The following is a 12,796-nucleotide window of genomic DNA, read 5'->3' as shown; positions in this document are numbered from 1 at the left end:
CGAGAACCGGGCTCTCACTTTGCCCGCACAAAGTTCGCCTCGGCCGGGAGATTAGCGGCGAAATGGAATCCACGGTCGGCCGTTTAAGCGTCCGCGTTAAGATTTAACGAGTAATTCGTAAAGACGATCCGTTTAAGCAGATTAGCGGCTGCAATACGCCGGTGCGCGTACGCGCGGGTATTGCGCGGGACGGTAATCATCTTACCGGGCTGGTCCGACTCCTCGACCGGTTTCGGTTGGAAGAGCTCCTTGAAATGTGGCTTACAGTAGAGCGTGCTCTCGTGGCTCTCATAATTGTCCACGTTGAGCTGCTTGCTACACTGCACGCACCGGAAGCAATTCTTGTGCCAGACCAGGCCCTCGGCCTTTGTCTGCTCCATTTGGAACACGACCTTGCCGCAGCTGCGACAATTCGTATTCGCATCGGCATTCTGGCCCACCTGCAATGCACCAGTGCGCAAATTAATTACCACCTTCGTGACTTTCACTTTCCTTCCTTACGAAGAAGCGAGCGGATGACATTCTAGATTACGTCCCGGTTATAAACGTGCGCTTATCGAAGTGCGAGCTTCAGTCGAAATTTAACAAATCACTTTATCGTCCAAAAAAATAATTTTGAATGCAACTTTAATTTAGAAAAGAGATAAAAGGTTTTATGAAATTTTGTCGGGCATGGATCAATCTCATTAACGTCATTAGCGTTCGCAGGTGTATGCAAATTGTCCTACATTTATTTATTTTCAAGCTTAGCTGTGAGTATGACTACAAATTACGGCTAAGTAAAAATTACAGCGACAAATATTGCGAATTTAATATAAAGTAAAAAATGGAGACTCACGGCATTTAGCTGCTGTTGGACTTTTCCCGCATCGACCGAACGCACGTGCAGAACTGTCTTCTTGGTAAGAGCGTCGAATTTGTTAAAGCTCGATTTCTGTAAATACAAACGGCTGTTATCAGATACTAAGTACTACGGGTCTAAACATTGAAAGCAGAAGAAAAGAGGAAGACGCGAAAATACGTTCCGCAGGCAAAGATTTTTTTCTAACATCATTAACGGAATGAGAAAATCGTATCCTTCGGCAACCCTTTACTATTGTCAAAATTATTAATGCAAGAAAGAGGGGGTAGAAGAAACAAGCAGGCATGACACTCGTCAGTCATCTTCGTGCGCAAATGATCGAAGATTGTTTGCACGTATAATGTTCAACTATAGTTCTCTCAAAAAAGAAAAAAAAATAATTTTGATCGAAAGGAGGCAACGTTATTATCAATTATGATAATGAAATATTTCAAATTTTGTTTGTCGTGTCATGCGTCCTCTCACACGAGGGTGACGTTTATTTTTCGAGGAGAGATCGTACAAAGGTCTGAAAACAGGCAAAATCAATCGCAAGCTAAGAAAGCGAAGCACACTTTTCTATTTCTTCTTAAGAGCAGCAAAAGCAATAAAAAAAAAAGGGAAAAAAGACTCGGATGAGACCTCTGTACGAACCGACCTTATTACGCTAAGGTTCTATCTCCTGCTTCGTTAGGACCTTACCTCGAGCTTCGGCCTTTCGCATGCCAGATCCTTGTCCTTACCCTCGTTCGTTAAGCTTGCCAAACTACAGTAGGAAGCCCTCTGTGCCCCCGGGAGTCGGTTTCAGTGTCAATTTAGGGTTTCGCATGCCGGGAGGAGGTGTAGCGTCGCGCAACAATGAGAAGAAATGGGTCGCGGGTTAGTACGGTTTTGGTGTTAAAAAAGAGAGAGAGAGAGAGAGAGAAAACGAACATACAGGTGGACGAGACACGGTAAGCCGATTACCGTCTCGGGACGCAGCGGTTAACGGGCTCGCGACATTCCGCGGAGTTACAGTGTTGTCGAGCGACGCACGCGGCCGGAAATTTCAGAGTCGCCGCGATCTGCGCATTGGCAGAGGTATATCCCTCGCGCGGTTGAGGACGAGTGCCTTCTCTCGGAGGTGGAGACGACGGTGCGCCTCGGGCTAATATTTACTTTCGAGAGTAACAATTTATTTCTTTTTCTACCGTATACTCGGCAAAACGTATGCATTACGTCCTCGAGGCGAGTGTGCGGGAGAAGGCAGAGATTTTCCGCGAAAGAAACCGTCGGCCGGTCGCCGTCTCTTCAATATTGCGGCGCAATATTAAAGACATCTGCTACACGAAGCACCGTATCGCTAATCGGTCTTTCCCTGATGCGATTGAACGCTGCATTCGCAGCCTGTTTCCCGCGTTGAATTATTTACGATTTCTCGCGAAGGAGCTTTAAGGAAAAAGAATCTTTTTTTTTTGTCAGCGTGGCAAATACACTAACACGCTACTTTTAGCTCGCGTGATATATGCGTGAAGCATTTTAATCGTCGATTCGGAGTTTTGCCAACTGCTGCGTCGAATGACCAAGGAAAAGGGGAACAAACGCAATGAACGAGCAAAGGACATCGTTCGAAATACTACGAAATTATTCGTTAAATTACGTCGGGTGATCATTTCGCAAATTCACTCGTTATCTCGAATTGGTTTTGCTTTCGACACCGTCATACATCATCAAATGTATATCAGCATTCTTGGATAGTTGTGATTTGTTTCTGAGATGAAAATAATAATAAGCAATTAATAATAAATACGCATAAATAAGAATAAATAAAACATATTTGTACTTTTTAATTTAATTAATTAATTAATATTAAAATAATTAATTAATTCAAGTTATTGTATGACGTGCTTTTCATAATTATGGACTATAGAGAATACTTTAATAATTATTGATTACAGAAAGACTCAAATATCATTTACTTTCTGATTGAAATCAAATAAATTCCGAGTTTAACTTGTGTATTCGACTTAAATACATAAAATACTTGAACTGAAGAAATTCAATCGAGTTGAAAAATTTAGTCAAACCAACAACTTTTTCTCCTCGGTGCAGACGTTTCTTCGCGACGTTCAGCGAGCGTCGCGATTCGCTAACTCGCGAAGACGTTTGACCCGCTTTTCCTTCCTTTCCCGCTTTTCTCTCCGCATTCGCACTCGCGATGGGAAACGCGAAACAGCGCACGAAATTCCGATGGGACGCGCGTATCTCGACGGGAGACGAAGTTGCACATCGAAATCCCGATTACCGCGTGACCGATAATACGGGGGAAAAAAAACTTGTAATCGACATCCGGACCCTACGTTTCCCCGTAATCGGCTGAAGTAGGGCAAAGTAGTCTGTTATTATCAAGTCGGCCCTTCCATAAATGGAGAGACAGCATTCGCGGCGTGACGGTAAACTACCGCGGCGTGCGTGCGGCGAGTTCTCCGGAGTGCGTAGCGGTGTACTTGACCGAGCGTTTTATTCCGAGGAATGCCATCCGGACATTTTTACCCAGAGAACGTTTTGTGCTTTTCTCACGTTTCTTATTAAATTCTTTTCCAAAGCAGCAATTGTCATTTTTCTTTTTTTTTAATTTTTTTACGAGAACGATCTGCGACGCGAACATTATAAGTTAATGCGCCGATCAGACGCAACGTTCGAGGACACGAAGGTTGCGTTCGCCTCGCTTATATTCGCGATTTAATGAGAGCACGGCAAATGCGTAATCGGCCGCCTCCAGGTACCGTAGGATAGAACAATTACACACCCACCGCGAGAGGCTCTATAGATCGTTACTCCCGAGTAGAAAATAGCCGATCGCGAACTTGGATAAAATACTAGTTTCATTAGGCCGGGCTCGCGCGCGCTTTATCTAACGTTATTCCGTTCGCTCGGCTGACTTTAATGCTGTCCGTGCCGTTTACGAGAGGTACTTACGAGGGCCTTGACCGACACCCTGGCGAAGACGAGTGCGTCTCTGGTGAACCGCGAGTAACCCTGCTCGCATAATCTCAGATCACCCATCGACCTCGCCTTCTACGATCGGGGCGAGAGCGTCAACGAGAATACAAATTAGCGGTGAGTCGTTTCGAGAGACGCGAGCTCTGTGAAATATTGATCGCGATAACGGAGCCGTCTTATCAAAGAAATATTCGCCAATCGACGTTACAGGTTCTTGAAAAATCGCCAGTGAAAATGTTTCGCGCGAAAAATTTGTTTCAATTTTGCACACCGGCACTTTGATATTCCAATTTTAATTGCCACGAGACACTCGTGGCATTGTTCGAATAACGAAGCTATGCTTTATTGAAAACGTTTTTTTATCTCGCGTAAAGAGATAAAAATACTTTCTACGAGAATACAATTAGCAGAAAATAAATAGTTATATGTTATTATTAGAAATTTGTGTCACAGAACTCGCGCTCCAGATGCGATTAGTACATTATCGGGATGTTTATTTGCTTGGAATCGATGTAAATACGATGTTGCCACATTATAAAGCAAATATCGAAAGTGGCTCATGCAACAACAAATTACATAATGCATCTTTTCATTCCTGTCGTACACACCGGAAATTAATTTGCAACATCGTTAATAAGCATTTGCATGCTTGCAAATTTTGTCTAGGCAGCTGGATAATCGACCTCCTTGCCTCGTTACTACGATAGAAATCGCAAGTGAATAAAAATTACGAATTACTAAAATTTGCAACACGTTGCAAAACACAAGTGAAAACTTATTCGTAAATCGAGAAAACTCGACTTCTGCTTTTTCAATTAACCAAGTATCATAAAGAATTTATCTTCCAGTTTTTAAGAGAATCTTAGCGTCCTTTTAACTATAGCTTTAAGATAAAATATAAATTTAAGATCTCTCGTATGGAAATAGATTTATAATTTGAATAGGAAATAAATATATTAGCCAAAATTTGCACGACTATTACAACATCATTTTCAACTACATCGATCAGGACAAGAACAACGAACACGAGGCATTCACGATGCGTGGACGTTTGTACGAATTAGTATAATATACAAACCTCCTCGGTTTCCATCGAGTGGCTCGCTTTCCCAAAAGTCGCCTGATCGCCGTCGCTCATGTTCGAGATGTCGCCAAAGCTGCGACACTGTTAGTGACAAAATATGTATCTGACAAATGTATCAGTATTATTAACGAAGCAGATTTGCGGCGAAAGCGTATGTTATTAATTAAGTCGGTAATCTCGTCGATCGAGAAAATTGAGCCTTTCCGATTCTACGGTGGAAAGGCCACGATGGAGTAATTGACAACACTATCCGGCACGTCTTCCTCGCTGTAAACGCGACCGAGTGCCGGCTACATAGTTATTACTTACTAATTGCTTGATGGAGACGCCGGTCGCAATCCGCTCCCTGCACAGCTTCTCCTGATCGCTACGACTCGTCTCCGAGACATAATTCTGTGTCTGCGTGCGCAAAAAGAAAAAAAGAACAAAAATGCAGGCGGATCAGTATGCGACATGCGGCAACATATGCGGATACGTTCGGAGCGTTTTTACGCGATCGCGTAAATTGCAATCATACGGAGCGCAAAATTTTCGCAAGACATTTATCTGATTTAATTATTATACATTAATACCGATCGTCATACGTGTAACTCACTCGAATTGGCTTCAACACAGGAAGACATATGAGGGGAGATACGTCTCTTCACTTTGTGAAAAGGGATTGGAAATATGTCCCGTCATGTCAACTCATTACTCAGGTAAAAACGCGAGAATTTTAGCTGGCTCACGCTCGTGCGACGACAAAGTTACACACACGCAATTCCCGAAAGTAACAACGTAATTTCGTTAGCGTAATCAAGCGAGCTTAATCAAGCGGCGTAGGTAACTCTTAATTGCTTAATGGAACGATTGTGCGCCTGCTGCGCCCGCCGCTAATTATTTAGAGCCGCTCTAGCTGGCCGTTCTCTCGCGTCTGGTAGATCACTGGAGGTGAGTGGCCGGGATAAATCTCTGTTTGCGCGTCTATTCATCTCGTCGGCTGAGAAACGAATCTTAGAAAATGGTACTTGCACCGCGCACACATGCAACGCGTTTCGTTGGGCAACACTTCTCCGTGCCGAGAGAAGTGAGGGAAACGAAAAGAAAATGGAATGTCTGAGAATACAGGGCATTTCGCAGGATCTGACTTAAATGTCAAAAGTTGCTCCTTACGATGAATTCTGTGTTAATTTAAACATGAGCTATTTCATACCGCAGGTTAATTTCCAAGGCGCGTAATATCGTTAATAAAATTAGATTCGAGACTTGTAAAGACTGGAGGATTAAATTACGTTCGGACTGTAATTACTGGCGTGTGTAATTTGCGGTGTTAATTCTCAGATACGTACGCTTCAGCGCAACTTACCAGTGACTTAACATTGACGTTCGATAAATCGTCCTCGTCGGAAAAATCGATCATCTCCGAATGCGATCGCCGAGTGCCCGTATGCATGCTTGCGTCTCGTAAGCTACAGTTCTGATGGAAAAACAAAAGAAACACGAACACACTGAACATGCATTGCAACTGCATGAGAGATTAATAAGCTGCGTCTACGCTAACTTGCGCCGCGTTAGTCGCGTATGTACGATAATCAAAAGCAGGAATAATTATTGCACGCTCCACGTCGATTCCACATTTCGTTTTATACGACGCGTTTCTTCACAATTCGATTTTCAGAAATATGGTACATGATCGGAAACACTCTGAATCTCTTTCGTTCGCAAACTTTTTCATCGATATCTATTTTAGCTTGCATTTACTATATAAAAAAGCTTTCTTTATATAAAGAAAAGTAACTTGCTACGCAATCTCATCCGCACAGATGTCTGCGCATCATTGGACGATATTGTACAAAATCGTATTAACTTATAAACGAGACGTTACGTATTTTTAAATCAATATGTATATAAACTTTTTCAATCGTGTGATACAATAATGCACTCGACAAATAGATAATGATAGATATAATCAACATTTTTATTCCTCGTTTAGCAATGTTTCAAACATGTTACTGAATAAAATAATATCGTCCAATCATCTTTTTTCTACCGTTAACGTCATAAAGGACAAATCTCGGAAGAGAAGTAAAAGCTCTGCTGCAACTTAGCTGTAATTGTGCTCGGAGGACGGGCCCCGTAAAAAGGAAACGTCTCGCAATCTTGATCGATATCGTCCGCGCTCCACTTAATAGCGCTTCTCCGATATCGGTCGCGATCGCGTATCAGATCGGCGCGCGGCGATTCCGAGAAGAGCGTCAGGTAGAAAACTCGCTGCTATCTGTGCCGACGACATCCGGAAAAGCCGGCGGGCCGGCACATGCAGATGGGGATATACCAAAAGTGCGAGCTTCCGGTTTTCACCGGCGCGATCGCGCCCGGCGGCGAGTTTTACCGGGCACAGTGATAATTAGCGTGATAACGGTGCCCCGCAACGGTGATTTTGTACCCGCGCATCTCGCACACGCGTCGTAGGCCCTCAATTATGTCTCCCGAGAGTGGCGGCCAGTAACCGGCGTTTACTGGATGAGAAAAATCGCGTTGACATACATATATGTACATATATACGTCTTGTCGATAATTAGTACAGATCGTGGCAAATTAATAGATACGATCTACAGTGTGTATGATGTAGTCGCGTGACACAGCATGTCCCAGAACAAACATCGATTTTGTTCATTCATCCGATCCTTTTACCGATCTGATCAAACTAATTTCAGTGAGATTGCCGACAATCCGATAACAACAAGAATTTTTACGATACATTTATAAAAATTTAATAATTTCGATTTTTTACTATAATGTGTTTGGCTCAACAACTCTTTTCAATTTGATATTCTATCAAATTTTCATTCGAGCGGGGCCGACGCGACGGACGCCACGACGATTAGAGAACACGTACCGGTGAAAGGATAGCTGCGGGACATCCCGTGCGCACACGTGCGCGTCTATCAAAACGATTTATAACTCACCACGGAGATGTTCTCCTTCTCGAGATCGCTTTTCTTGCTCTTCTTAGTTTTCTTTGTGCGCGGCGTAAGGTTCGGCGAGGTGGCATCGTTACCAGCGACGCCCTCGATCTTCTTCTTTTTCGTTTTGGTCCCACCCTTCGAGGAGGTCACCACGCTGGAACTGGTGGTCACTGTTTCCTCGCGGCTCTCGCTCTGCGACGGAAAAAAAAGAGATACATATACGCTGCATCTGAAATATTTGGAATAATTTTCTTCGGCGACACTGGCGTTGAAATCTTTCGCGAGTAATTGAAATGGACGCTCGGTGATCTTTCCACCGAAGATCCTTTAATCAGAGTTTCCGACAAAGTGGATCAGAAATAGCGGATAGACAAAAATAACAATATTTTCCTTTTTTCTCGCATGAACGCATGCATAAAGAAGGAATAACGATATTGTACAGTGTAAAATATAGATATTAAAAATTCATAAAACTGACTAGATGTTTGACTCCTTTTTGTAATAACTCGTCCACAAATTATTACGTACTTAACATTTTTCCAAGAGATCCAGTGCGTTTAGCCGAATGGTTGCAAACATGAAAATTGAATGTCAACAAATAATTCATAATATTTGTCTCCTTAGTTCTTCTCTTTCGTTTGTCCTCCTTCTTTCCTTTTTTTTCACTTTCAAATGTACCGAATGGATTACAAATAAGGAGCCAATAGAAAGACTGATCCGCTTGTCGCAACTCCGATTAAAGGATCTCTTATACGATGCTGTCTCTTTCGCGAACTCGCGTGGGCGGGCACGCGGTCTTCGGAAAAGGAATACAGAGTAAAACTAGATTTAGCGCGCGCCATTGTGCCGCTGAGATTCAATAGTCTTTATTGCGCAGCCGAGGTAAGTGAAACGCGCGGTCTCTGCGGTCCGACGCGGAAGTTTACGTTCGCCTAACGAACATGATTTGCAAGCAATAATATCGATTTCACGGTGCTGTAACGCAATATTCCCATCGAATGTAAAAGTACACGCGCGGCGATGAAAAGAGTAACATTAGCGAGCCCGTTACGTTATCTTCGCCTTCTGACGTTCTTCGCTATGAGAGATAAATCTTCATCATCTTTTCACGCGCAAAAGAATTTTTGCCAAGTCTATTTCCTGTTCAGCGCGCCCGTAAAATCTTAGTTATTAAACTGCCGTGAATTAAACGTGTGGAAAATGAGAGCTGGATTGACGTGAGGCAAAAAGCGTGCCGCAGAAGTAATAAATTAAATTGCAATATCGTCTTTGCTAACAGCGCAGTCGATCAAGCTTTCAACAATTTCACTGGCGGAATAAAAAATGGACGTTTCAAATTGCCGCTCGAAAATTCGTTCATCGGACACGTCGCGTCGCGCACTTCATTCCCGTTTCATTTCCGACGATCGGATTCATTCTCGTCCTCCGAGACGTACGCGAGCGCGCATAACGCGAGCATCCGCGGCGCGTTAGAAAGGCGGAGATTTCGGACGGAATATTTGTCTAATCGCACTCCGCTTCACCCACCGGGCGAAACTAGTCGCGATATCGCACGCCGCAATTAAAACGTCGTTCGCCTACGTGATTCCCGGCCCGACTCGTAATTGTCCGGCTGGTAATAATCCAAGCCTCGCATTTACGATAACGCGATATGAGGTAACGGAATAATTACCGAGAGAATTATGCGAGAATGCGAGCCAAGAAAAAAGATAGGGGACTGCGAGTAAAAATTGGAATCACGAGGGACGACGAGAAACGCCGTCTTCGTCCATCGCACGGCGATTTGGGCCTCGACCCGTTCGGAATGCGAGAGCAGCCGGCTCGTTTCGGACGCGGCTATCAGAGGCGACTGATAAGAGCGTCAGGTTTTCATGGTCTCGACGATTTATACGCGATGGCGTAATTGCTCGACAGGTAAGGCCGTCCGACAAGGAAGATTTCCGATAAGCCGCGCGCGCAAAAAGCAATATTCCAGAACGGAATATGAGCTATGCGAGCGTAGCGCAAAGCGCGACATAATAATGCGCACCTCGACGCTAGACCATCAATTATCCAACGTCGAGAAATCGGCGCGACGCGATTGCGTCGCTATTCGAAATTGACGAAATGCAAAAGATAATTCGATGAGAAATCGAAAACCAGAATAAGCTGAATAATTTTTAAAATGCTTCGAATGAATCAAAGAGTAATTTAATCGGATGGATCCGATGGATTTTGACAAATGTCTACAAAAAAAAAAACCCTTTGTTCAACGAGGAAATGAAGGATAATTGTGATAAGTTGGCGAAACTTTTCTCTCAGTGAGAAATATTCTTATTTCCAATGTTAAACGATGAAGAAGTTTATTGGAATTTTTGGAGAAATCGCGCGAGAAACGTGCTGTGCAAAATTGGCACTTGGGAATAATCCTGGCACACTTCCCAATCCTCTGTCAAGGTCCTTCCGAACAATTGGAGCTCTCGTAACAATTTCCCTGCGACCACCAGATCAGTTTACGGTACTCCACCCGTGCTTACACACTCTCCGTTCGGAGCACAAAAGCCAAGTTCCGAGAGTCTACGTTACCTCGATTATTCGTCTCGAGAAACCGGAAGACAGTCACTTCCGACGTTCTCCACGGTACTCGCCGAGAACCTTCTCGCGAAAGCAATGCCGAGCTCACGTCATCACCAGTTCACAACTTATATCATCCCGAAGACACACAGTCCGGACCTTCTTCCTCGGACTTACTCCGGCGACGCTGATCCGAGCAGCCTCTAGCACTGACACCGGCCACGCACTCGCAATCAGAATGACGAACGCGCGTCCACCTTGGCAACGGGGTCGACGAAAGCCCGACGAAGGACAGAAGGAGAAAGAAAGAGCCGCTAGAGCGCTTGGCTTGAAGCGCGAACGAGATGGTCGGCAACCGCAGCGAGAGTGGGAGCAAGGTAGAGAGAAAGAGAAGAATGTAGAGAGAGAAAGAGAGAGGCAGAGAGAAATAAGAAGAATACGTGGTAAGACTGAAGGAAAAAAGGCGAATGTTCTTGTTCAACGACCGTGTCGTCTGGTGCGCGCACCTCCCCCGCTCACACTCGAGTTTATCGCGACCCTGCACCAACACCAGGTGGGTCGTTCAGGTCGTACCTGATCGATGATCATCCTCGAGATCGCTCCTCGGGACGTGAACGAACAACCGCGCTGCGTGGTGCCTCAGAGATGTCTGAGGTGCCGTAGCCTCTCCTCTGCCGAGGAGAGTGCGCGTCTCGTAACGGGTTCAGGAAACTCGATGCTCTCCAAAGCGTGGCACGCAGCGTGCGGCCGCTTCCCGCCGCCAACGATTGGCCGTTTCCATCGGGCACGTGGAGCCGGTTGGCCAGGTGAGAGAGCAGCTCGGGTTCTGCTGCTCGGCGAGCAGAACCGTACCGAGACGAGGAATGTTCCAGGGGGAAGCGGCCGAGGAGGATTGTGGACGCCGTTAAGAGGTTGCGCGCAGCGTACGATCGACTTTGATGTGACCTCAATCTTGGTCTCAGCCCTTAACTAGCGACATCCGTCTGGGCAAGTGGCCTTGGTAGTCTCGCTCCGAGAGCTTGATTAGTGTTTTTTGTTTTTTTTTTAATATCTTAAATAATATAGCTTCGAGATCTAATTTTTCAAGCACGAGTCCGCGAGTCCGACGAGTAAATAATTGTTTACTCACGGATATACGATCGTTGAGTGTCCCGTTTTAAATTCTTTCCGCCTTTTACCATGCTAGCAGTAAAATTAATCACGAAAAACGGCTATTATCTCTCTTTAAATCTACACTGCATTTACAGATAATGAAGGTAGAAACCGCAGAAAGTAAATCGCTTAAAAATATAATTATCAAGCCCAGAATACAGAATGCACGAGTTTAAAGGTCGTTGCCAATTAAGGATAAAACATCGTTTCGAGAAGCTTTTGGAGAATTAAGTACCCTCCCCGTCTTTCAATTTGGTCGAGTGCGCGTATGCCGAGTCACTGCGTTACAAGCGGCGTTCCGCGAGTTGATACGAAATTCATGGCGATAAGCCGGCTTCCGTTGTGACTGCAGGTCTTGCATTTGCATGAGATTTGTAGCGTGAGCGATCGTCACGCGCTGCTGATCTTAGAAGGGTGTACCTTCGAGGGTATCGAGAAGATAAAGGCAGATAATACACGTTCGCGTTTTGCGAGTAATGAGTTGTTGCGAAAGGCACGTCGAATAACGTCCAGGTTGAGACTGAGAAACACTATATGCAAAAGTAGATAGGCAATCGTAAGAACGAGGAGAATCAATAATTAATTCTCAATTATTAATTTGGACTTGAATTTACTCTCGATACTTTGAAATAAGGTATCCAAGCGGAATAAGGTCCAGCGCTAAATAAATAATAAATAATTCAAGTCCGCTTTCGAATTTACTATGTAAAAACGCGCTTTATGCTTAGTGTATGCATCACCTATATTACATGGATGTACATTGTGTGTGTTTTATGGTTTATTATAATATTATTAAACTTCTTAACTACAGAAAATAACACATATATATTTTGATTTTTTGAAAGTGTATTTTTTTAGAAACAATCAAGCACCTATCAAATAAGTTCATTTATGGCCATTGTTACTTATTTGTGTGCAGAGCTTACATTAGAAAATAATGATTTTCAATGTTACTATCTTTGAAGAAGCTAAAATTACACCCAAATATCTATAAATTACCAAATATGAAAAGGTTGCTTAAAGCCGAAATTAAAGATATAATTATAGCATTTAAGAGTGAAGTAAATTCTAAGAGATTTGTTTTTGCAGTTAATGATTAGTTTAAGACTAAGAAGAATTTGTTCTATTAATTTAATATTAAAATTACTATTTTGATTTAAGAGTAGCCGAAAGTTATTTTAAGACCAAAAATAACGACGCGTAGAATTAAAAAAAATTTCTTTCTTGTTTATTTAT

The 12,796-nt window shown here is 43.6% G+C and overlaps 1 protein-coding gene across 16 annotated transcripts in view; it reads right to left on the bottom strand.

Annotated features, from left to right (window-relative positions):
- LOC105199320 overlaps nucleotides 1-12,796 on the bottom strand; it is a 75,027-nt gene that overhangs the window by 19,570 nt on the left and 42,661 nt on the right. For 7 of the 16 annotated variants that reach the window (XM_011166352.3, XM_011166355.3, XM_026136176.2 and 4 more), the window contains 8 exons: nucleotides 7,856-8,047; nucleotides 6,253-6,363; nucleotides 5,217-5,306; nucleotides 4,902-4,988; nucleotides 3,800-3,898; nucleotides 1,544-1,624; nucleotides 839-934; nucleotides 206-440 (listed from right to left, as the gene is read on the bottom strand). In XM_011166352.3, the coding sequence (XP_011164654.2) occupies nucleotides 206-440; nucleotides 839-934; nucleotides 1,544-1,624; nucleotides 3,800-3,898; nucleotides 4,902-4,988; nucleotides 5,217-5,306; nucleotides 6,253-6,363; nucleotides 7,856-8,047 (991 nt within the window). The remainder of the gene's footprint in view (nucleotides 1-205; nucleotides 441-838; nucleotides 935-1,543; nucleotides 1,625-3,799; nucleotides 3,899-4,901; nucleotides 4,989-5,216; nucleotides 5,307-6,252; nucleotides 6,364-7,855; nucleotides 8,048-12,796) is intronic. The other 9 variants (XM_039459180.1, XM_026136174.2, XM_026136179.2 and 6 more) reach the window with 9 other exon arrangements.

Source organism: Solenopsis invicta, chromosome 16, assembly GCF_016802725.1.
Source record: "Solenopsis invicta isolate M01_SB chromosome 16, UNIL_Sinv_3.0, whole genome shotgun sequence".
NCBI lineage: Eukaryota > Metazoa > Arthropoda > Insecta > Hymenoptera > Formicidae > Solenopsis > Solenopsis invicta.
The sequence above is the reverse complement of the archived record's forward strand: the minus strand, read 5'-3'. Positions and strand labels throughout refer to the sequence as shown.